At 41.5% G+C, this 25,562-nt stretch overlaps 1 protein-coding gene across 1 annotated transcript in view; it reads right to left on the reverse strand.

The window, feature by feature from the left end:
• Positions 1 to 25,562, reverse strand: part of ITGA8 (integrin subunit alpha 8) — a 128,651-nt gene that overhangs the window by 16,778 nt on the left and 86,311 nt on the right. Inside the window, exons 23-26 of the mRNA XM_056857097.1 lie at positions 24,703 to 24,808; positions 20,317 to 20,475; positions 17,418 to 17,540; positions 13,966 to 14,079 (exon numbers count right to left, since the gene is read on the reverse strand). Coding sequence (XP_056713075.1) covers positions 13,966 to 14,079; positions 17,418 to 17,540; positions 20,317 to 20,475; positions 24,703 to 24,808 — 502 coding nt within the window. The remainder of the gene's footprint in view (positions 1 to 13,965; positions 14,080 to 17,417; positions 17,541 to 20,316; positions 20,476 to 24,702; positions 24,809 to 25,562) is intronic.

Genomic DNA, 25,562 nt, shown 5'->3' on the forward strand with positions numbered 1-25,562 from the left:
CATTGATGGCATTGAAGTCCCTCCCGTCTCCAAGCCCCACCCTCCTCAGGCTCTGCCCCCAAAACCTCCTGCTGGTGGTGAAGAGGGACCTGGCAACCCTAGTCCTAGAGCTCCAATACCTGCCTGACAATACCAACCCCACCACTAGCTCAGAAGCCAAGAAACTATGAAAGAAAAAGACATTTCTATCCTTCTGAAATTGTACATTAACACAAAAAGAAATGCAATACTCCCTACTGCCCAGTGCATTAAACAATATCAGTTCAATAGGAAAAATAGGTCATTTCAATCTTTTCTCCTGTTTTTGGTTTTCATTTTGGCAGATCTCCAATTCTAAAACTTCCCTGTCCTTTTTTATATCCTGCACCTGGGAAATTCCTTGTTGTTTCTAAGAGAGATCTCCGTTCCATGCCCTTTGTTTCAGCAAAAAATTAAAACAAAACAGATAAATTACACACACACAAACTATGATTTTTCTGCGGCTCTTTTAAAATACATTTTCTATGAGGCCAGCATTAGCCTCTCACAAGTGCAAAAATGTTTATATTCTTTGGAATTTCCTGCAGCATCAGCCATGCTCCCCCATTATTTTAGTGATACTTTCTTCCTTTTGCAGCTGCTTTCCAGAAGAGGCCGATTCAAGTTATTTTATCTCTCATCAGTGGAGAGGATTTATGAGTACACTAATCCCTGGCCTTTACACTTGAAGGCGGGGCTTATTCAAACACACACTCGTTTGAAAGCACAAGTAATTTTGAAAAATGTGCTGCTGTTCCTGAGATTGTTCTTTCTTTTTAGAAACAGGAAGTCAGCTGACCAGCTCCCTTTGCCTTGAATGCAAATGTCTGGTTCATAAATTCAATGGTTTAAAATATTTTATTGGTTTTTGGATTAAGGGGCAACAAAAGCGGTTAATCCAGAACGAGGGAAAAGACGGCTTCTTCCCAAATAAACTTTGCCACTTGCCTTTGATTCTTGTTCCTGACTCCTACCAGTATGATACTCCTTATTCAAAAATAATTTTAGAATCCAAGACTCTGGACCCAGAGAAAGTCCAGCTGCCTAGCAAGGATTCAAGGAAGAAGCACCATCACTGATGTCTAAAATTCCAGGAATAGACAGAGGGGACTCTTTCCTTGAATACTGTTTGTACATTGAATAAGGCTTTGTAGCTCAGCTGGGGAGGGGAGCCTTAAGAGTTAAAGGTGTGTGTGTGTGAAAGTGATGGGTTCTGGCTCAGGGCCAAAATATACGTTATATTAAAGGGGGGTGTTTCAGATTCGGCTATGGCCCTGGACAACAAAGTAGTGGTTAATCTTTTCCTCTCAGCTGTTTCATCCATCAAACCAGCCCCCGTCCCTTTGCCTGCAGTTAGCCCCAACATGGACACCCTGTTTTCTATCTGAGAGCAAACTACAGCCTGGGGGTGATGGTGGGTAAGGAAAAAAGAGCAAAGAATTAACCCTTCCCATCCAGTGCCAGGGCTCAAATCCAAAAACCTCACAACTGCTTTTCAGAGCTAAAATCATGTTGGGAAAACCTGATTATGGAACTGGACCTCAAACTTCATACATAGTTTGGCTCTCCCTCTCCCATTCAGATGAACTCTTGCCAAGATGGGGCTTCCATCTCTGCTGATTTGCAACAAAATAGTTGATGGCTTAACTGTATTTCAATGAGTATGTTAGAAACAGAATTTTGTGACACCAGAAAGAAGGACGTCAGGGGCTGGGCTCCCCCTTTCCTTAACTTTTACTGGTGCTTTAGATGTTAATGTTTGGAGTAAGGTGTCAATAGCCCTGACCTGGATGGCCCAGGCTAGCCTGATCTCGTCAGATCTCAGAAGCTAAGCAGGGTCAGCCCTGGTTAGTATTTGGATGGGAGACCACCAAGGAATACCAGGGTTGCTGTGCAGAGAAAGGCACTGGCAAACCACCTCTGTTAGTCTCTTGCCATGAAAACCCCAAAAAGGGTCGCCATAAGTCGGCTGCGACTTGACGGCACTTTACACACACACAAGGTGTCAATAAGGTTTGTTTCAGCACCAAACTACTGGTTATGCAGAAACATAGTCCAGTGGCTTCTCTATCATACACTCATTAATCCATCTCCCAAAGCAGCTTTTTCAATTTTTCAATTCCAATTTATGCTGTTGTTTTGTGATTTTATTGTATTATTTTACTTTGTGAGCCGTCTAAAGTAGGTCTCCAGCGAGGCATCATATACATTTTTTAAATAAATAAATGAGCCACTAGGGTACTGTTACATGGATCAGTGTGTGAGATGTTTAGTTCTCAATACGGATAGTCTGCAATGAAAGGGAAATATGAATCATATTCAGTAATTTGACACTGAGCAGAATCACAGGGCTGGAAGACACCTGGCCCTGATACCAAATCCCTTGCTGTAATGAAGGATCTTCCATGGCCCAGATGACATGTGCCAGCAATGAACCACAGAGAGAGCTGAGCCAGCAAAAGCCTTTGATTTTCTTCTTCACAATCACTATTGTTGAAAAACATCTCAATTTTTCAGTGTGTTTTTGATTGCCCTCCAAAAGTTCATTTGCTTTTTCTCAGTCCTGAACACTGTGATTAGTGATCAGGACTTGGATGAAAAGCAGAGGAACGCTTGCATTTTTTTTGAGCGATTTCGTTTAGGTGTTCGGCAAAAGGTTGTCCCTTCCAACATGCAAATTTTTACAAGAAAAATGAACTCATGGATATCTGGCTCACTTCTAGTTGTCAGTCATGTCGTAATGTGGCTTCAGAAGGGATTTGGCATGGATGAAGATCTTGCAGGGAGAAGTACTACTATACCCCCTCCCCAAAATAAAGTACAGGAGAAAAACTGCACATTGAACTGCTGCAGAAGAATAGCTTACCATCTTGGAGTTGCTGCTACAGAAAGCATTTAAAGTACCTTGACTAGTAGATGTTCAAGTGCCCTGGACCGCTAGGACATCCATTAAAAATAATGAAATATGTATAATTGGATGTTGCCTTGGCTCTCTAAGAGCCTGTGCTCCCACAATTTTTCTTTGCTCATAAAAACTGTTCTGTGAGATTCTTACTAAGAGAATGCCTATGTTCTGCATGATGGAAGCACATTTCCCCATACATCTGATTCAAACATGGAAATATGGTTTCCTGAGGGGCTGCGGGCGATGAAAAGAAAAGGGAGATAACTAGAGAGACAGTGGAGGAAGACTTGGGCCAAATCTGATAGGACACAGGCAAAAGAGCATTTCAAACCATACTCCATTGGCAGTGATAGTGGCAAAGAAACAACACTTTCCCACCACCATTGCATCTACAATGCAAGTGTAGGTCAACGGAGCTGTTCTGGGTGGTCAGAGGCCTGTTGGGATCTGGCCTGCAGGAATAGGCGCCCTACTTGGTGGCCCATTGTGACTGTTGTGCTCAGCACTTTGCAGGTATAATCCCATGCATCCGTTCCAACTAGAGCACAACTTTAGAAGTGAGTGGGTCACATGGTAACAGGTAGAGGTGTGCATATCAATATCCCGAACTGAAACCCCCCCAAAATACCTTTTTGATATTTTTCGAGGGGGGTGGTGCTGTACCGAAAAATTTGATTAGATGCAAATTGTTTAATGTGGGTTTAGGCCTGGTAATGGGATTGAAACAGCCTTGGTCACCCTGGTGGATGACTTGCACTGGGAGATGGACAGAGGGAGTGTGACTGTTGATTCTGCTCGACCTATCAGTGGCTTTTAGTACTATTGGTCATGATATCTTTCTGGACCATCTATCTGGACTAGGACAGGGAGGAACTATTCTGTGGTGGTCAGGTCCTACCTGGAGGGTAGGTTCCCCAAGGTGGTGCTGTGGGACTGTTGTTCAGCCTCTTGGCCTCTGGACTATGGGGTTCTGCAAGGTTCCATCTTGTCCACTATGCTCTTTAACATGTACATGAAACCACTGGGTGAGGCCATCTGGAGATTTGGGCTGGGTTGTCACCAACATGCAGATGACATTCAGCTCCATCTTGCACTTCCAGCTGATCCTGGGGAGGCTGTGAAAACCCTGAACCAGTGCTTGGAGGCAGTTTTGGATTGGCGCAAGCTAATAAACTGAAGCTTAATCCTAACAAGATGGATGTACTACTGGTAAGTAGAAGGCCTGACCTGGGATTTAAGGTCTCACCTGTTCTGGATGGGGTTGCACACCACTTGAAGGAACCGGTCCATAATCTGGGGGTCCTTTTGGATCCCAGGCTTACTGCTGAATAAGCAGGTGGTAGCTGTTGCCAAGAGTACTTTTTATCAACTTTGACTGGTTAGCCAGCTGCAGCCTTTCCTGGGAAGAAAAGATCTGTCCACTGTGGTACATGCCCTGGTTACATCTAGATTAGATTGTCGCAATGCATTCTATGTGGGGCTGCCCTTGAAAAGTTTTCAGAAACTTCAATTGGTACAGTGGAGTGGGTTGTAGGGGCCACTGGCTTTCACTTGTTTCCAGGCACAATTCAAAGTGTTGGTCTTGGCCTTCAAAGCCCTATATGGTTTGGGACCAGCATACCTGAAGGACTGCTAATTCCTTATGAACCCACCCAACCATTATGGTCATCTTCAGAGGCCCTTCTTCAGGTGCCCACACCTTTTGAGATCGGGCAGGTGGCAACCTGGGAAAAGGGCCTTTTTGGTCATGGCACCAAAGCTCTGGAACTCTCTCCCCTTCTGTTGCCATCTGCCACCAGTGAAGATGTTTTTGTTTCATTTGGCATTCCTTCAGTGATCCCTCCTTCCTTACCAATGTTTTTATGTTTTGTTTGTATTTTTTAACTCTTTAAAATTGTTTTAATTATGTATGTTTAGGAGGAGGGTTGATTTTAATGGTTTTACAATGTAATTTTATCTTTTATGTTTTAAATTGTTAGCCACCTTAGTGGTCCCTGTAAGGGTAAAAAGGCAGGATATAAATTTTGTAAACAATAATAAAAGCAACGGAGCTCCCACAACTCTACCTTCTGCCCCACATGAAGTCCTTTAGGACTTACATTTGGTAATGGCTCTGGTCAAAGTAGGACAATGGTTTACCATCTCATACCTTGCTGGAATGACGCACCCAAAAGGGACACATAGGAGGACAGTCAAATGGCTACAAAGGTTCACTTCCTCTTCAGGCAGGAAGATTAGAACAGGGGGACAGACTCTCCAATGGGATATTATAAATTTTCTGGACAAAGGGAAAATATATCTCTTTTCCTATGGGTTTTGACCAGGAAGGCACAGGACAAGGAGGACTAAGTCTTTACCCAAGGACCCCATCTTGCTGTTTCCCTTGTGTTGAGGGTCAATGAGAAGTCCCAAGTCTGAGAATTAAGGTAATGCTGAACATTGAACCACTAAAACTTCAAGTAACTGAACTAATTGAACATTGTTTAGTATACATACTGAGTGTAGGATGAGAGGACTGCATGTTTTCACTTTTTCTTTGTATCCTTGCTCAGCCTGATGCTTGGATAAACCATGTTTTTTGTGCATTAAACTTTCTTACGTTTTGAATGCTATGAGTCTGTAGACACACCGTGCCTATTTGACCTTGATATCTGAAGTGCAGTAATGGGGTGGTCTAGTGGGTAAGCACACAATCCATTGAGCAAAATAGCTCAAAATTGCAAAGATGCAATCAGTTGCCCCCGCTCTAGCTTGTAGGAGGCAAGGCAAGAGATGTGGCAACTAGGAAGAGCCTCAAAACGGCAATGCAAGTATAGAGTGCTGGATATGCAGATCTGTACAGCAGAATATATTATTTGATTTGCTGGTGGAGGTGGTTAATACCCATTTTGTTTTTGGTACCCCCTTGGGAGTGAGGGAAAGGGATGGAGACTTGGGATAGCTGAAGGTTTTCCAGCCTCCTGGGACCATGAAAGAAATGGGGATTGAGAGTCTGTTCCTTCACAAGTAAATATTACAAATGTATCTTTTTCCAGACTTCTGCATTAACTAGAGTATTCAGGTGCCAAATTTCAGCTTTCTGAATGGCCTGGATATAGTTCTGTAATTTTGGGACATATCTAGAGCTCTCTCTTTAAAAGAATCCAATAAAATGGCTAGTTTGAAGATTTTTTATAGTATTTGGGGTGTCTTGGATTCTGTGTGCACCAAATTCCCAGGCTTGAGCTTGTCGGATGTACACTTGCAATTTTTGTTATCTGACTTCTATGGCTCTTGTACCTTCTCTATATTTTCCAACTAATAAATCCCCAGATGACGGCAAAAATGTTTATTGTTAGTCCCCAAGTGGATGACCATAACATTTCTATTACTTGAGTTCACAGGTCACCCAGTTCATCCCGTATAATTTTGTGATTGTCATTTATATTAATAATACTGTTCCCCTACATGGAGTTATCAGCAAATGTCATCAGTATGCTCCCACTTTCCTGCTTAAGGTTATTAGAAAAAATAATACAATGGTTCCCAGCATCCGTCTTTGCGGAATTCAGCTAGTTATTTTTTGTTTTGGAACTTTACTTTTTAGCCAAAACCTGGACCTTCTTTAACATGTTCCTTACCCACTTTACAATTGACCTTCAAAGTTTCCAGATGTGTGCTGCTGCTGAATTAGATGTTCAGTGTATCAGATGTTCTGTATTTCTTTTGTCCAACAAGCAAAGTATAGTGGGGTCATCTTTCATAATCTACCATTTTGAAGCCATGCTGCCTCTTATTTTCTTTTACATTTTAACTAGTGTGTTTTGTCTTTGATGTTTTTTTAATTGAGCCTTAGTTATATAATAATTTGACTAGAACTCTCAGAATAGGAAGCTGTCAACCTCAGCACCTCCAAAGGAGAGCTAATACAGTGCAGGGATTCGGGATGAACTTTGCACACAGATACGTTATAGCCCTGTTCAGCTGTGTTTAAACCATGTACAAGCTTATGTGGGGTCATGCTCACTGGTTCTGCACCAGAGATCCACAAATACAGGTGAATGTCTGCAGGGAACTCTACACATATAAGTGTTCAGACAAAAGCTTTATAAGTGAGGTCAGAAACACTTTAAAAAGCAAAACAGAGCTCCTTGCAGATATATGTATGCGGGTTGGGGCCAGTGAGTGAGAACTTGTCTCCCTGTGTATCCTGAACCAGGTTATTGTGTCCCTCCTACAGAGTTCCTGTCAAGCTGCTATTTTATATCAATATTTTAAAGGATTTTAATGTATTGTTTTATTAAAGATTTTTAGATCCCATGTTGGAAGATCCCCCCCAAACAGACAGTTAGATAAAACATTCCTGTCTAGGATTTTCCACTTCCTTTTCATTGCTTTAAACACAGCTGAATGCAATCCAATATTTTCACAACTGATAATATTTGTTGTAAAACTGTAATACTGCTGCACACAAGAATTTGAACTACTCAAGGTTTGTGTGTTCTTACTGATTACTTAAGTCATTCCCCCTACAGGACTGCATTATTGCATCTTCTATGATAATGAAAACAAGAATAAGGCATATGAAAGGATGGAATCTATCTCCCCCTCCCCCCAAAAAAACCCAGTTGGCAGTGGATATATGCATACAAGGGACATAATACACAGATAACATTCTATGTGTGAGCATATCTGAAGAAGTGAGCTGTGACTCATAAAAGCTCATACCCTGCCAGAAATTTTGTTAGTCTTTAAGGTGCTACTGGACTCTTGCTCTTTTCTACTGCTACAGACAGACTAACATGGCTACCCATCATGAGCTATCTGTGATCCTATAATGCAATTTTCAATATAAATTTGACTGCATCTTAATAATTTTCATACTGGGTTACTGGTGGTCCAAGCCTGCCTGGGAGGGGCATTTCTTGCTTATATAGCCCTTCAGTGCATCTCCTCATTGGCTGTCACCTTTCCAGCCCCATCCAATGCTGCCTTGTATCTCCTTCGAAAAAAAGGGCCAGGGCAAACAGATTTATGGCTATAATGCCGTGAATGCCTCTGCTGCCCCACCCCCATAGAACACTGATCATCCCATGGCTTTTATTTAGCACCCCCACCAAAGCAGCATTATATGCACACATCCAAGGAGGATATTAAACAGACTATCTGTAATATACAGAGAGGCTGTGAATGTAGAGTGTATCCTGTCCTCCTCATTAATTTGACATTATCAAAGACTGGAGTGATAACCCATGCAATATGGATGGTGGATGTACAGTAAAGGACATTAACTTTTTACAAGTTCCTTTACAGTAAATATGTCAACCATAAAAACTACTTGTCACCATTGTGTATGTTCTGTTTCTAGTAACAAGCCTGCTGCAGGGTATTTCTTGAGGATTAAGGTCTGCTAGGGTTTTTTTAAAAAACGGTGCCTTGGGTCACTGAATCCTCACAGCTGCTTCTTAAGCTCCAGGAAGTACTCTGGAATTCAATTTCTGTTACTTAAGAGAAATAGTAGGGGGGAAACACCACAGAACACATCATTTCAATATCCTCTTAGCAATTGGTCTACAGTGGTTTGTGTAACATGCCCAGTCAGCAACAACCCAAAATGAAATCCTCCAGATATCTCCTGGATACAGGTTGCATGTATGGGTTGCATCCAGGCAGTTTTTTTGTGTTATGTGTGTGCGTAAAAAAAGGAAGGTTCTCTTTGACTACCCCAAAAAGCTATGCTGAGAATCACAGGGCCTGTATGTACAAAAGCCATGTGTAACAGGAGCTGTAGAATGTAGAGAAGATTGAGTAAAAAAGTTGACTGGATCTAACCTTATGTTTTCCCATCCCATTTATTCCAGTCTTGAATTCTCAGTTCATTACCCTGCTTTAAAATTCCCATCACATAACAAGATCTAAGTCTCTCATTCTTTCATAGCATTTATTGGAAGAGCAGCTGTTGGTAGCTTTGGAACAATACTTTATGGAATGGGCAAAAATCATGGGCTTCCAGATCTGTTTTCTAATGCAAGCTCAATGTTAAAACAAGCATGGTATGTACATTTCTCTGGCCTTTTATGCATGGCTCACCTGCCCCCACTGCTTTGGGGCTTTGCTTTCATTATACATGCCTTTTCTGACTGACAGAGGTTGCCTCACTCTCCCCACGCATTTTGCCCGCATTTTCTGGATGCTGGCTGAAACAGCATCCAGAAAACACAGGCAAAACATGCAGAAATGCGCGGGGAGAACGAGGCAACCTCTGACAGTCGGAAAAGGCATGCATAATCAAAGCAAAGCGCCGAAGCAGTCAGGGGGGTGACCTTGCATAAAAGGCCCCTATTCAGGACTGAAGCCTCTGGATGATGTTACAGAGATTAAGGAATCTAGAGACCTCTATGCCTCACACTTGCACTGATATTTTCATCAGTCAGAGAAGTACTGCCACATCAAAAACTTCCACCCACAAATGCACCTCATATACATTCAACTATCAGAATGGGGAAAAAAGATCCTTCGTTTCAACAAATGTGAAACACATGGGCACCTGGATTGAAAATATTTAAACATTTCCAACAAACACTTGAGTACAGTATCTGTCTGCATGTTATCCAGACACAGGCAGAGGTAATTTGGAAAGAGCATCAGCCTCCTGGCCCACCTAGGTAGTAAAAAACTATTTAAACGAATTCTCACTAGACATGTTGATGAATGATGGTGCCTGCTTTGGTCCCAATGAGGCACAACAGCAGAAGACAATAACCCATTCCAAAAGATACAAGATGGAGTCCAAGCAAGGCATGCGAGGACAACCCTCCCCCCCACCGCATCTGGCTTGCAGATGGCAACGTGGGGAAGGAAGATGAAGTAGTCTAAGTCAGTTGGAATCGTTAGCTGAATCTAGCAGGGCTGACGTTTCCTCTCAAATCTGAATGATGTTGCAGCCTTTGAACATGTGTTGACTACCACTCCAGAGGGCGCAACACCATTGCACTTCATCTTGCTACTTCTGAGGTAAATCTGAAGGACTGCTTTCCTTTTCAGGCATCGTATCAGGAGGAGCCCTTTTCTAAGGGGAGAAACTGACAAAATCTTCTTATTCAAGCTGAAGGTCTTGTGGTAGGAGTGAACTTTTCTCCCAGAACTGAAGCACACTGCTAAATATGTTGTTATTGTAATAATGTTGGTCTTGCTTCATAGAAAGGGAAGGGAGGTTCCACCTCATTTCCACTGATGTCTGGCACATTTAGAAGGAGGACAGCGAGCAATGCACTGTTCCCATTTAAATGTATACTTTGGGAATTCGTTACTACTCCTTCTCTGCATGAGATCCAACTACTATGAACTGAACAACTGCCAGCAAAATGCCCCTTAAAAATGCAGGTAATGGAGGGCAAACAATAATTTAGCAAGATGATTTTTAAAAATGTATTTAAGCCTGCTGAAAACATATGTTATTTATGTGAGGTAGAACCTACTTCCTGGAGACCCAAGTCGTCAACCTGATGGAGACATGTGGGTTCCTCAATGAACCATATCATAAGAATGAATTCGTCACAATATGCATTGTGGGTTTATTTAAAGGAGATGCTTGGAAGCATTTAAATAAATATTCAGGCAAGAGGGAAATAAAATCAAAATGCAAAATAAGAAACAAGAAGCTTCCTATATGTGTCTCTGTGTTAAGTGCCATCAAGTCACTTCCTACTTATGGCAACCCTATAGTACCAACCTATGGTATCTGTAAAACTCTCCTCCAACATGACATTTCAAATTAATGAACTTTTTTCCTGGCTGCTTTCTTCATTGTCCAACTTTCACACCCATAAATAGTAATGGGCAATACTATAGTATGAATCATCTTGATATTGGCTAATATTTAAGGATCTTTTCTAGCTGTGGTAATATTCAACTCCTGGATTTCCTGTCTGAACAGGAAAAGTCAGGAAGTGAATCATTACAACAGCATCCAATTACAATATCCAATTACATGTGGATCCAGCCCAAGGTTAACAGTTTGAGAGAGGGATATGGAATCCCTCTTAGAGCAAACTCCTCTCTCCTGCTGTAGCAGTGGTTAAGTGTTTTGTCAGCAATTACGCTAAGCATGAAATCCCTGCATGCTCCTGTGCAGCTGCTTCACTCTTCCCAATAAGGTCTATTGTCAGTGCCCTTTTTGTTGGCGGCAGGTTCTGAGGTGGCTTGGACTTTTTCAGTGCCTGCCTTCATGCTTGTGGCACAGTCTCCCAGAAGACATTATGGGACATTTCTGCCCTCCTGGCTTTCTGGCAAAGCTGCAGAACAGAACTATCCTGGAGAGCTTTTGAGGCAGTCTGAATTTGGACAAAAGGGATTGTATTTTTGGCTTGCATAAAGTGTTTTTAGACCAGAGTGCTAATGTAGGTTTAATTAATTTATATTTAGTTTTAATTGTTTTGATTGTACACAATTTTATTGTATTTTGCATCTTTGTTACCCTCCTTGGATCTGTGTTGGTCAGCAGAAAGGTGGGCATATTTTTTTTAAATAATTAGTTAATGATTAACAGGGTTCCTATTTAGCCAGAAGTTGAAACTACAGTTGAAACTGATAAGCAATCTCTGGTTAAGAGGAAACCCTAAACATGGTTAATGTTGCTGCTGCTCCAATGCTTATCTGTGTTTAAAGCAGGAGAGGAAACAGCCTCACAAGTTAGGAACAATGACAGAATTATGGAATTTACTCCCCGGGGTGATCCATCTATCCCCCTTGATCACTGTCTTTCACCAGTGTGTGAAGACTTTCCGGTTTCGTTGCCTTACTTATCCTCCTCCTTGTTTGCTGGAGCCCTAATTGGACTGAAAGATGGGGATGCAAATGTTTTACATAAATAAAAAACACAAGCTAAACACATTTTTTTGAGGAAGCATAAAATCAGCTTTGGGAGACTGATTTTGAGTGAAGAGCTGTGCGTGGTGGTGGTAACAGGGGAGGATGTGTATAACCTCTCCTTGTCTTCAGCGACTCCATTCCAAATCCACCACAAGTACCTTCCCTCCCATGTGATTCCAGATGTGCATTTGAAAAAGATAATCACAAGTCTTAAACTGCTGTTTTTCAGGGCTTAATTATGCATGTTTGCGTGTGATGGATAGACTAGAGGTTTTTCTTTAATAAGCATATCAGATATGTAATAAATAACAAAGATAGAAACCTAACAGAAACATACTATAAAGTGTATAGCACTGGAAAACACAACGTAGCCTAACTAAATGAAGCTACTTCTCCTTTGTATGATTTAGGCATTTAATGACTTGCTGGTTCAGCGGACTGAATACAAAACTTAACATATGTTCACATTTGCATTCACTCTTTGAAATAAAGCCAAAAATCATTTTGTCCCTTCTTGGCCTGGGTTTAGCAGTTTCGATTATCTTTGTTGGTTCGCTGGGAGACCTCAGGCTGCTTGTTTACCCAAATATGTTAAATCACCATATAACTGCAGCTTGTGATAAAGTGGTAGGTTTTTAGGCGACAGACCACAATTTGCTATGAGACAGAGTGATCAGAATACGTCATTTTAGCATTGCACGAAGTTAGAAAGTCATTGTATACAAATGCAAAAGAAGTGATTTATTCATTCTTTGAAGGGAAACATATGTTCTGTATTCCTAAAATAAATTACAATGGATTAAATACTCATCAGGATTACACTTCCATATCTGGGAGGAGAAACTGTTCCGTTATTTTGTACAATGTCACATTGGCCTACATAATACATTAGGATAGGGTGGGTTGGGGGGTGAAAAATTATTTTCAGTCCACTCTAATACATTTGTTTGTGTAAAAAGAAGAGACTGGTAGAAGAGAATCTGAAAACACTTTCAGCACATGTGATCCATGAAATATGTGGTCTACTGCCTGCACAACGTAAGAAGATCCCTGCTGGATCAGACCATTGGTCCATCTATTCCAGCATCCTATCTCACACAGTGGCCAACCACTTGTTCTGGAGGTCCAACAACAGAACAATAATAGACTGATCCTCACCTCAAGCTCAGGAGGGAATAGGAGCAACTGGCTTCTCATCTCTGCCCCCCTTGGAATGGGGAGTTGAGAAGCAGGCTATTTCTCTTCCTTTTCCTCCAAGCTGGTGGGGGGAGGAAGAAAAGTGATTGGCTTCTTCCCCCCCCCCCTCGCTGCAAGCAGGGAAGTAAAAAACCAACCCTTTTCTCTCCTCCCCAGCTTGGAATCAAGAGGGAGATGTAGGGGATTCTGTAGGACAGAAGCGATGTACTTATCTGCATTGCAAGTGGGAAGAAAAGGCGCTGATTACTTCTAAACTCCCTACTTCAGCCTTGCAGGGACACAGTAGGTGTATTCTTGGGGAGTTGGATCAGAAGTCCACTCCCCACTAGGAAAAATCACTGGGCCCAAGTCTGGCTGGGAAATAGTGAAGCTGGAAAGTTTCAAAGTGTAGCCATTTTGGGGGGGATGGTGGTGATTGCGGATCAGAAACCGACTCCCAGCTGATCCCCCATCAGTTGGAAGTCACTGCTTATTCTCCCTGAAACCTTCCTGTGCCCCAGCACACCAAGGTTATGACATGGGAAGTGCAAGAAGAGAACCAACCGCTTCTGAGTAACGGAGTAGCTGCAAACTTGATTGGCAACTGTTTGAATTATTTGGTGCAAGATGAACATATCCTTGGTCAGCTTGATTATGACTGCCGAACAGGTTCGCTATGTAATTTGTGGCGTGCCTATTGGCCCAAGATGCTGATCATTAATAACGCCTGAAAAGGGGACATTTTCACATGTAATAATCAAAACTTAAGATCTGAATTTTTCATCATACTGTAGCATTCCAGCACAAAATATGACAAGCTGCCCAGGCGATGGAGCTTTGGGGCTTGGGAGTTCTGTTCCCCTTTCATTCAACTGAATTGGGCTTGGATGGGCCTAGGATGGGGATTCCAGTATGATCACAGACTGCAGAACCAAGATTCATATTTAATTTACATAGTGAATATATTACACACACAAAGTCCTTTCCAATATCATTTTAACCATGCATTTCCTTACCTTCAGAAATGTTGAGGCCCATAACCGAGACCGTATTTTAAGAGCAGCACTTTTCCCTCTTTCTAACAGTCCTACCGAACAGGTGATTATTAGGCACTCCACATTTGTACAGTTCTATGTGAGAAACAATACAACTTTTCAATCATCCCTTGATAGCAATATAACAGTACTTAAGTAGGCAGTTTTCAGAATGGAATCTAGACCCCCAACATTATTGGCATTAATATTTAAAGGATAAAAGGTTTTTAATTTATTTTCTAAAAAATAAAATTCCCATTCACAGTGCCATCCTAATCAGTTACAATCTTTTAAGTCTGCTGAAGTCCATAATACTTAGAATTAGACTGCAAGTTACTTAATTGAACAATAACATACCCAAGTACAAAATATAGGTTTCCTTGTTAGAGAATTAAATTTTTTTTGCCCAATTTGCATCTGTTTTAAATATAATATTTAAAATGTTGAACTGTGTTAATATTGACTATTCCTTGTTAGATGAATGGCCCACTAGTTGGTTGATGTTTCATTCATGGGATCCAATTGATAGAAGGTGCATTCCTGATAGGTTGGGAATCCTCCAGTGGGTTTGAATGATTGATCTATTAGAGCCTGGGGAAGATGCTACTGGACTCATGCTCTTTTCTACAGTTTGAAAGTGACAGGCCAAGGCAGAGAAAGACTGCACAAGAGCTCTGAGATGGGGAAGGTGAATCACCTTGTGACTCAGTGTGTCTTCAGGGACCTGACCTGCGGTAGCAGGTTTCCTGCATTCTAGGAATGCCTCCTTGCTTCTGTCTAGATTCTACTTGTATTTTTGCAAATAATGGAAATAACACAGACATGCTAAGTCTCAGTGTTCTCTTATCCAAAGAAAATCAAAACTGGGTGGTATGGCCCCTGTTCCTTCTTCCCACTTGGGGACGTGGGGTGTAACAACACTGGAGAATAAATATGAAACAGTAAGACTTGTTCAAACTCTTCCACCTTAACACAGCACTTGATGCCCTAATGTTAATTTCTGTCAAATGATACTCTCTCTATAATTCAGTCTCAGGAAAATAATTAGACACGTATAATTTTATACCTGTAAATAGCACTTCAATGTTACATTTGTACACAAAATTATACAATGCTTGACAGAATGTTCCCCCATTAGAACTGAATTAAAGATTTCATCCTCTCAGCTTTCATTTACTTCCTCAACATGAACTTGATTACACAGCACATATTGAAAGGATGCATTTTAGAGGATGCGTTTGTTTATCTTTACTTATTTGAACAAGTCTTTAATCTAGCCAGGCTTGTTTACTTTTCTGTCTTGTAGGGGCAAGCATGGCATGTTTTATTTCTAATTCATAATCATGCCAGACCAAAAGTCACATAATCAGAGGCCTATGCAGAAACTCATTTTTATCAGATGTTCGTAACTTGCAGATTAAATGTTTTTAATCAATGAGAATTTAAGAACCACACACTATTTCTGTGCCCTCCAACAGCATGGGGCAGAGATGCTGGTTTAAAGGATGGAAAGGTCAAAAATCCCAGCAGGGCTTGCTAGATGTAGCTCCTTTCAATTCTAGCCATGGGCTGTAATCCATAGACTATGATGCGCACACAAGGCTCCACGAAAGGCAAGATGTTCCTCCATCTGATGCTGAGGAATGTTTCATGCACGCAACAGAACAGAACATATGGAGCATTCCACAAATCAAGAGAACGAGGCAATCCCTCATCAGATCTGAGAACTGAAATCACTGGGGAGGGAGGCTGAAATATGTAAACAGCGGCCTGCAAAACAAAAGACGTGCTTGCCGTTTTCTGTTCCCCTCTCTCAATCATCTTGGCTGTTCCCCCTTGTGTGATTAGGAAAAGACACCAAGCAAACGCTGCCAGACTAAATCCAAGTACAATAAGGTTGGATGAAACTACTGAATAAAGCTCTGCTTCTTGTTTATTTCACTATGTAAAATGCAGATCCCACACAGAGTTACTATTTGGGCTAACTGTCTGCAGTTGCTCAGTCTGAACGGGCAACATGAAAGACTAGTCCTTGAGAAAGATATCAGATGAACAGCAGTCTGGTGTGGGTTGAGAGTTTTTAAGGTTTAATGGTAGCATCTTCAAAGGTGGTCTCTCTGGAATTGAGAATGTTAGCTTGACCTTGTTGATAGGAACCAAGGCTGTGACCACACGGCAACGATTCTCCATGTTCCTTCCATTGCCACTGAGAATGCAATGCCAACAGGGGGTCCATATAGTAGTTTGTCTCGTACTTTTCTTGTTCCAGACCCCTGTGACTGTCATTTCCCTGTGCCAGCAAGGGACCTTTTATTTTTTTTTAAATCAGTAGAGTGGATCCTACTCCTCTTCTGAGAGCTAGTATGGTGTAGTGGTTAAGAGTGGTGGACTCTAATCTGGAGAACTGGGTTCAATTCCCTATTCCTCTACATGAAGGCTGCTGGGTGATCTTGGGCCAGTCACAGTTCTCTCAGAACTCTCTCAGCCCCACCAACCTCATAAGGTGCCTGTTGTAGGGAGAGGAAGGGATTGGGATGTTAAGTCACTTTGAGACTTCTTGAGGTAGAGAGAATCGTCTTCTATCACTCAACTGAGCACAGTCTGAAGGCTTTCTAGCCTAAAGATCCTTACTCCAGCTTAAGTGGCTCTTCCTCCAACAGAAGAGCCAATTAAGTAGGAGAAAGGTCGGAGAATGGCTTATTGGAGGATGACTGGATCTACCCCACTAACTGACATATCTTAATGTATGTCAATCACTATTATTAAAGCCCTGCAGTGGTATGGGTGGGATGAACGGTGGCTGTGGGGTTGGGGCAAGGAAAATGGGGCTGGTGTGGGTGAGAAAACATGTATTGTCTTGTCCATACAGCACACAAAGGCTGTAATTGGTTGCAATTTTCCCTGGAAGACCGTACCAATTCAGATTTCAGAAAGATCACAGTAAAGTGGAAGAAGCCATAGACAGGGAACACCTGGATTCTCAAAAAAAAGACCCCCCATTTAGAGTCAACAGACACCCTGTGAGGTCGGTGGGGCTGAGAGAGCTCTAAGAGAGCTGTGACTAGCCCAAGGTCACCAAGCAGGCTTCATGTGTAGGAGAGGGGAAACCAACCCAGTTCACCAGATTAGCGTCCGCCGCTCATATGGAGGAGTGGGGAATCAAATCTGGTTAGAGTCCACCACTCCAAACCACTGCTCTTAACCACTACACCACGCTGGCTCTCAATAATAGTCCTGCATGACTGGCACTTGTGTTTGGCAGTAATAAGAGCAGACGTGAAGCACACACCCCACAACGTTCTTAAGGCTGCGATCCTATGCCCACACACCTCACTGAAAAGAGGTTCTGTCGTTCAATCTGCATCATCTCAAGTAAACATGCAAAGAGCAGCACTGTAAGCTTTCAATGGCACTACCATATTCAGGAATCTCACCAGAATTTTTGCAGAGTTTGTTTGATGCTCTGAGGCTTTGACTTCCCTCCGCCCAACATAGTGAGGAATCGAGGAGTTGCGCAAAAAAGCAGCTAGTTCCGGCGTGTCCTGCGGGACCGCAAACTGCAAAGAGAGAGAGAAAATTAAGCTGCAAACAGACCCCTCAATTGCTCTAGCAGATACATTGAGATCATGGGCATTATAGTAGTAGCCTGTCCTTTTTTTCATTCTGTGGCTCTGTCCTGAGAATAGCTGTCTAGCAGTGATCGGCAAGCAAGAGCGTTAGGTACCGTCCAGCAGGATGTTGTGAAAGAAACAAAACAAAAATGACTAGATGGCATTTTCCCCTGTCTTCTGAATGACTTTTGCAACTGTATTTTGTATCAGTTAAGCTCTTGGAACTAGATTCTGTTCATCATTGTACAAGCAGACACTTAGCATGAGTCCAGAAATCTTGTGGTTAGTAGTCAATAGTTTTATTGGCACCGGTAAATACTTTTGGTATGATCAGTATTTGTGGCTTTCTGGAAAACTAATTCTTCCAACTATGGTTTGCTGCATTTGGAAAAACCACTCTGGGTGAATAGTTATAAATAAAACGTTTGTTGGAGAAATCTTAGGACCCGTGTCTGGTTTTGTTGATATTGTTTTATACTAATCACAAAAGAAGGAACTTAGATTCATATATTTTTTTATTTTATATAACTCCAGCAAGCATGTTAATAAAGTAAAAAAAAAAAAAGAAGCTCTTTTCTAATATCAAATCTCACAAGCGGAATCAATCTGCATACTTTAACAGGACTGAACAGATTAAAGCAACAAATTAAACAGGTTAAACTTTGGACTTGACAAGTAACACTGGTATTACTCCAGAACCAAACTGAAAAAGAACACCAAAGTTTAGAAACATTGCACAGGGGATATGAAAGACAGACAGAAAGAACATGGCAAATGATACATGGTGCTCTAGAACTGTGAATGGAACTCCAGATGTATTATTCAGTCTGCAACAGCAGCCATGGTGGTGGGTGAATACAGATTGGGCTTTGCCACTGGGAAAGGAATGCCATAACTTCCATCTATGCAGTTTTGAAAATGTTCCTCAGGGCTGCTTTAAGCCCCAGTTGGGAAAAAGACAAGTACAACATGGGTACAGGGGAGGGAAAATGTCAGCTCCTCTTTCTATATATCAGCACCTCTGTTGCCTGCTTTTTAAGTTCGTATAACAATTCTGGAGTCCCAGTTACGGAACTCCAGAATCATGCATACTTTGGCCCTTAGCTTTTGTAAAAAAAAAAAAAAAAATATTTTGTTTAAATTAATCAATTAAAATGCTAAAAGTTACAATTAGAATGAGCATGTAAGAACAGATTGAACGACAGAACAAGTTGCCCGGGAGAGTTGAGCAGTCTTTTTTTTCTGGGAGGGATAAAAGATAGACTTGGTGAGCATCAATCAGTGAACTAGTTCCAATGTAATCAATTTCCTACTCAGCGATTATGGCTGATTGCAACGTACAGCCTTTGTTTTCGCTCCAGGGAGGAATACACATGGAAAATCTCATTAGAATACCATATTCATGCCAGCTCTTGGACATGGATCCTTCCTGAAAATTCCATGTGGGTTGTTCATGCCAAGCATTTTACACATGCATTCTTTCACAGGTATTCTTACACAGAAGAAAAACATTTCATCCCAGTTGGGCCCAGAAGGTTTAGATAACCCTTCTTTTCAACAGGGCTGGACAGAAGGGCCCAACATTGTTTGTTCATTTGACTATTTACTCCCACCTTTATATTTAAAAACAAATATTCTAGGCAGCCTAAGAGTATCAAAAGGAAGAAGGAGGAGTAGGAGTAGGAGTAGGAGTAGGAGTTTGTTTTTATACCGTTTTTCTCTACATTCTCAAAGGGGCTTACAATCACCTTCCCTTCCCCTCCTCTCAACAGACACCTTGCGAGGTAGGTGGGGCTGAGAGAGTTCAGAGAGGTCACCGAGCAGGCTTCATGTGGAGAAGCAGGGAATCGAGCTTGATTCTCCAGATTAGAGTCTGCCACTCTTAACCACTACACCACGGTGGCTTTCAATAGTAACAAACACTGGGGACTGGCTTCTCTTTAAAAAATCTTCCCAGAATAAAGACTTTTTTAGTTGATGCAGGAAGGCTTCCAAAGTAGAAATTATCTGCAGTGCAGGGGTGGTGTAAGATCCAAGGGGCAGGGGCAACTGCCAATGATACCCTTATGCCAAGAATTCCACCATTCAGACTTCTCCAGTGAGGGTTCCTATAGTAAGGCTTCCTTGACCAACCCCATAGCATGAGCTGGTACATGTGGGTGGAGGTACTTTGGACCCAAGCCAACAGCATCCTCAGGTAGGGTGTGTGCTCCCTTCAGGTGTCATTTGGTAGAACCAGCAGAGCTCTTTGCTCTATTGGAGGAAAGGAAGATGAGAGATTCTTCTCAGAGAACCTCCAGAAAAACTAGGGACTGTGCATATGGAAAAAACTGCAACTGATCTTATAAAAAAGCCGTTCCTGCTATGCTGTTGAAATGTTGACCCTGTTCAGTCACACAAGCCGCTGCATTAGTGGTCATTGAGAACACAACCTGGTGAAAGCTGCCCCACGCTGCAGTCAGTGCATGTGAAGCAGTTTTCCATGCAGTTTCAGCATTTCACTATGTGCAACCGCAAACAGGAAAAAATAGGGGGTTCAGCTAGCATTGAGTAATCAGTGGAACGAGATCATAAGCAACTGGCCATGAACAACTTACTTTGTGGAGGAAGCTTTAAATGTTTTGGCCTTTAGATTGAGATTGTCTGAAACTACTGGAAGTAACACCATCAAGGGATATAGCGTTCAACATTTTGAGACATACCTTTTCAATAATGGTCCTACCTTTATTTCTAAACTGTTGATAGAAGAGCTTGTCTGACATTGCAATGGTCCATGTGTCTGAATATGCAGGATATAAAGGAGGAATTCCTCTCTGCTCAGGACTGGCCATTCCACATACAAGAGAGTATCATTGATGGCGCTGGGCCCAGCATTGTGCAACTAGAGTTAATAAGCAGAATTTAAGTAGAAACATGCAGGTGAATACCTGAAATGAAAATAATATGCAAAATCCAGTCCCTATACCCAATGTTTCTTTGCTTTCATTGCTAGGTAACAATGCTGCAATGATAGAAGGTACAACTGGCACAATCCCCTTAGCTCGGGCTTCTGGCAGATTTCTCCTTTGGCTTCCTTCTTCGTGTTCCCTTTTCCTTTTCTTCAACAGTGCACAGACTTGCTTGTCACTCTGCCTATATGTACATTCAAACCAGTTCTATTTTCTTCTTGGCTTCTTCAATTCCATCTTTCCACCACCCATTGCTTTTTCTCAGGTCTCTGCTTTTCAGCCTTGACCATTCTGGGTTCTCTATCCTTTGCTTCTGTATCTTCTAGGGCCTCTTCCTCACTCTTCTCTCAGAAAAGTCAGTTTCCAAAACTGCTTTGCTTCACAAATGATAGAACACTCGGAGCCTTCATACTAGCTCAGTCAACCAGCACCAGATAATTCCCCACCATAAGTGCAGTACAATGTAAAATGTGACATATTTTGAGAATACAAATTACTTCTCAGACAGATGACAACCAAAATAATAAAACAAAACCATTAGAAACAAGCCAATGTCATTAAAATAAGCTAGGGCATAAGCATAAAATACACATTGATCATCCTAAAACGATGTAGATAAAATGATCCTCGGGCAACAAGTGGACCATAAAACATTAGTTAAAAGCTTGGGTAAAAAGAAATGGTGCCTAAAGGAAAGTAAGGTAGGTGCCAAGTGAGCCTCATGGGGGAAGACTTTCCAAAGGCAAGGGGCCACCACTTAAATCCAGCTCTTTGGGGGTTATTTTACACAGATAAGGAACAGCTCTGCAAGAAGAAATTACTATCTCTCTCTTTTGTTCTGACTTATGAGGAACAGAGTCATAAAAGAACAAAGTGAGTGACTCAGGTTATTTGGCTGGCTTGTAGAAGAGGTATGTTCTTCCATATTTTGGTTGCTAAAAACATCTGGCAATTTAACAGCCCAGCCCACAACAAAGACATAGGATTCCACCCAAAGTTCAGTTTCCATTAATGGAAGGATCTTCCATCAAAGGAATGGAACTTTTCTGCCTCTGCTCTCCCTCCTCAGTCTTCTGTTAATGAAAAAAATAGTTTGGATCCAACCCATGGTATGGTCTTATGGTGTTAAGGACTAGCATGGTATACTGGTTAGTGCTGAATCTCCACTCTGCCATGGAAATTTGCTGGGCCACCTTGGGCCAGTCACTCTCTTTCAGTCTAACCTACCTCCAGGGAGTGTTGTTGTGAGGATAAAATGGACAAGAGGACAATGATGATCCAAGTCCTTTGTGTCCCCATTAGCGACAAAAGTGGTGTATCAATAACGAAACAAAACAAATAGTTTAATGTTGATTGGAACACTAATCTGAATATCAGTCTTGGAATGCCAGTGTTCCAGGTGTTTTGGTTTTGTGGTGTTCTTTGAGCACTGGGATCACACACAAGGGACAGTTTGGTAGCCCAACACCACATTCATTGATGATACATCAGAAGCTAAACCAACCCCTTGAGCTTATGCGTCAACAGAAGCCAACCATGTTGCAGCTGACAAGGAGCAAATGTATGACTATGACGTACATTCAACCAGTATCCCCAGCCCGACTGTAAACTGTCAATTGTCTTCTCCCTTGCCTTTGGCAAGGTCTATTCTCCTAATGTTATGAACCTCAAAGCAGTTTTCTTCCAAAACTGTCCCTCTAAGCTGTGATCTTTAAACTAAAAACGAGAGCTGATGTAACACAGTGGTTGAGAGAATGAGACAGAAATCCAGAAGTCCCTGGTTCAAAAACTGCTGCTGCCATGAACTAATTATCTCACTTAGCTTTATCCTATCATTGTATATGGGTTATTTTAAATAATATAATAAGATAATATATCTGAACTGCTTTGAACTGTGAAAAGTATTATTATTGGTTAAATAATGTGTTGAGTTAATGAGAATCAGAATATTAAACTTGATGTCAAATTATTAGAGACATAAATGGACATTTCTTATTATGTATCTCAGCTCTTACCTTGCAAAATTTAAAACAAGTTTTTTTGAGATTTTGTCAACCATATGTTCAGCTGAGATTTCTAATGTTATTCCACCTACATGCTTATAAAGAGTGTGAGACATATCCTGTTCTCTTTCAAACATTGACTGTCCATCTAACTCCAAAGAGATTTGTTTTTCTCATTTCTGAATTGTCTCTTCTCATTTAAATATTGGCATCTTCAGGATAAAATGATGATTGCATAGGCTTGAAGATATCAGAGGCCACACATGCTTCAGGGTGTGTGTCTTGACCAACGGATGGAGAAGAGTGTCACAATGCTTAGGACTGCGGTGTTAATGACTTTTTATTTATTTTAAAAACATTGAACTTTGATTTAACTCATCCAGCTTGCTTAAGGAACACAGAATCTGTACATGCTTTATTTCTGGCACAATAATTATATTAGTTTTCTTGTATAGTATAGTCAGTGTTCAAAGCGCTTTACACGTACTATCACAGTAACCCTTACAAAAGCCCTAGATATACTTGGCATGCATCCCACCATTCTGCTCAGCAAAGCCTGAAGCCTTCCTCTAGCCTACAGAGCCTTCCCCTGGCAGAACAGTTTCTTCAAGTGCCTCTCCAGCCAGAGGCAGGCTTCTTAAGTGGGAGAAAGGCTTTAAACTTTAAAATATCGTCGAAGGCTTTCATGGTCAGAGTTCATCAATTCTTGTAGGTTATCCGGGCTGTGTGACCGTGGTCTTGGTATTTTCTTTCCTGACGTTTCGCCAGCAGCTGTGGCAGGCATCTTCAGAGGAGTAACACTGAAGGACACAGTGTTACTCCTCTGAAGATGCCTGCCACAGCTGCTGGCGAAACGTCAGGAAAGAAAATACCAAGACCACGGTCACACAACCCGGATAACCTACAAGAACTGATGCTTTAAACTTTGCTGAGAGGAATGGTAGGATACAAGCCATTGTCCCGATACTGCAGAAGGGGGAACTGACTCTGAGAGAATGGCTTGCCTAAAGGGAGTTTAGTTTACGGCTGAGATAATTCATTCTCTTAGCCACTATGTTATGCCAGGACTACAGTAGTGAACCAAATTTTAAGAGTAATAGTTTCTCATAGTGTTCAGCCTTCCTCGTGCTTCTGAGAGAATCAACTTTTTAAAAAATCCTAGGAAACCCTCTTTGCCTAGTGCGGCAAGGGGAAAAAAAGTATTACGTTGTATGTAGGCACACAATCCCAATACTTAAAGCAGCATTTTATGGTGAAAACAGATGTAATGTTAAAATAGAAGTCACAGCAGGTCCTTTGCTATCTGGTACGGGACTGGCTTTGCAATTTAAACAACAGACGTACATACCAGTGAATTGGCCAAGGAGGTCATGGACTCAATAAAGATGTAGTAACACTTCTGATTCCTAACTGAACAGGACCATGTGTCAAGCTTCCTAAATCTTCATAATACCCTTGCCTTGCTCATGGAAGTGTTCAGTTGGGAAACAGTAGCATCACACACAAAACTGATCTGGGGATTTGGAGAAGAGGAGTCATGACTGGCTACAGTGAAATCACTGTCTTTCACATCAGACTTCTGTTGCTAGTTTTTCAGAGCTTGACCTTGGAGATGGGAGAAATACAAGTGAATGGATACAATGGGAGTGCAACGAGGGGTGTGGCAGTGGAAGGCACCCCGATCTGGAGCTGCTTTTCAGATTTCAGGGGCTGGGGACAAAGGCTTTAGAAGAGTGAGTGCAAAGTTCAAAGTTTCAAAGATGAAATGGATTTTTCCACATTTGTTGTGGTTACTTTGTAACACCACATGTTTGTATAATGTGGTTCCACATTTGGGTCGGACAGTTCCAGCCTTCCCAATGCAATCTGACAATCTCCCGTGCTGAAGTCTGAATTATGTATTTATTTTAGTTATTTACAAGATTTGCATGCCACTGTCTTTCCAATCAGCTTTGAACGAAACTGTTAGAGCCTTTTCTCTCTCTCTCTTTTTCTCTGACAAAAACACACAGAGCACTTTCCTCACCACAGTTGTGTTTCACAAGGCAATGTTACTGCCTTGGAAAAGAGTTCAGATACCAGAGTTCACCATGCTTCTGTGAAACTGTAATCTATAAATACCTTGGGATGTCATTGCTTTCTTTGCAATTTTTTTACCTCATATATATGCTCCACTAAAGGTCCAATGTCATCTTCTTTGGTTGGTTCTTCCTTTGGTTCCCAGTTATGAATTGGCAAAACAATTTGTGGTGGATGAGAAACTCTGAAACAGTTCAAGAATGAAGCCACATTAGGTGGGTGATCAGTTACACAAATGCAAAAAATCATTATATTGTGCTCAGCAAATGAAAAAAAAATCTTTGGGTATCAACTGGAAATGGATTGCAAGAGTCAGAAGACCTTCCATGAGCAGGTTCTAAATAGGGGCTCATGTAGCTCTTCAAAAGGAGGTGGGGGAAAAGTAAGTGCGGAAATTGAATGGGTGTAATTTAGAAGCCAATTATGATCGGGTCTGGTCAATTTTACCATTTTCTGTTGATTTGTGTGAGAAGTATCCACAAATAGCAGTTGGATTAATATAGCCAATAAGCTCCTCTGCCAATTATCAAGGTACAAATAATGAATTGGAGCTAATGCCAGAACAGCAATAAGGGGTGGCGGTGTTTTGACTCCATTGCTGCACAGCATAATTGTCTCTACACAGCCCTAGAGTAATGAAAGCCAAAGATTACTGCAATTCTTTAAAGGCTCATTTCAATTAGTTATGACCAGCGCGTCTAGAAACTGTGGCCACCAAGAGCTACTTTTCTGTAGTGATTGACAGTAACCAGAGTTAAGTAGGATCCAAGTACTACAGCAGTTAACAATGATAGCATATTTACTGTAAAAATAGTTCTGTGCTGATTGCAAAACCGCCACCATCGCAAAGGGTTTTTCAGTTTCTGCATGTTCTACTCCTTGGCTTTGGGCTAACAGCAAATTCAACAAAACAATGTTTAAATGCAACTGCATGCTAA

This window comes from Euleptes europaea, chromosome 11, assembly GCF_029931775.1.
Source record: "Euleptes europaea isolate rEulEur1 chromosome 11, rEulEur1.hap1, whole genome shotgun sequence".
Classification (NCBI taxonomy): Eukaryota; Metazoa; Chordata; class Lepidosauria; order Squamata; family Sphaerodactylidae; genus Euleptes; species Euleptes europaea.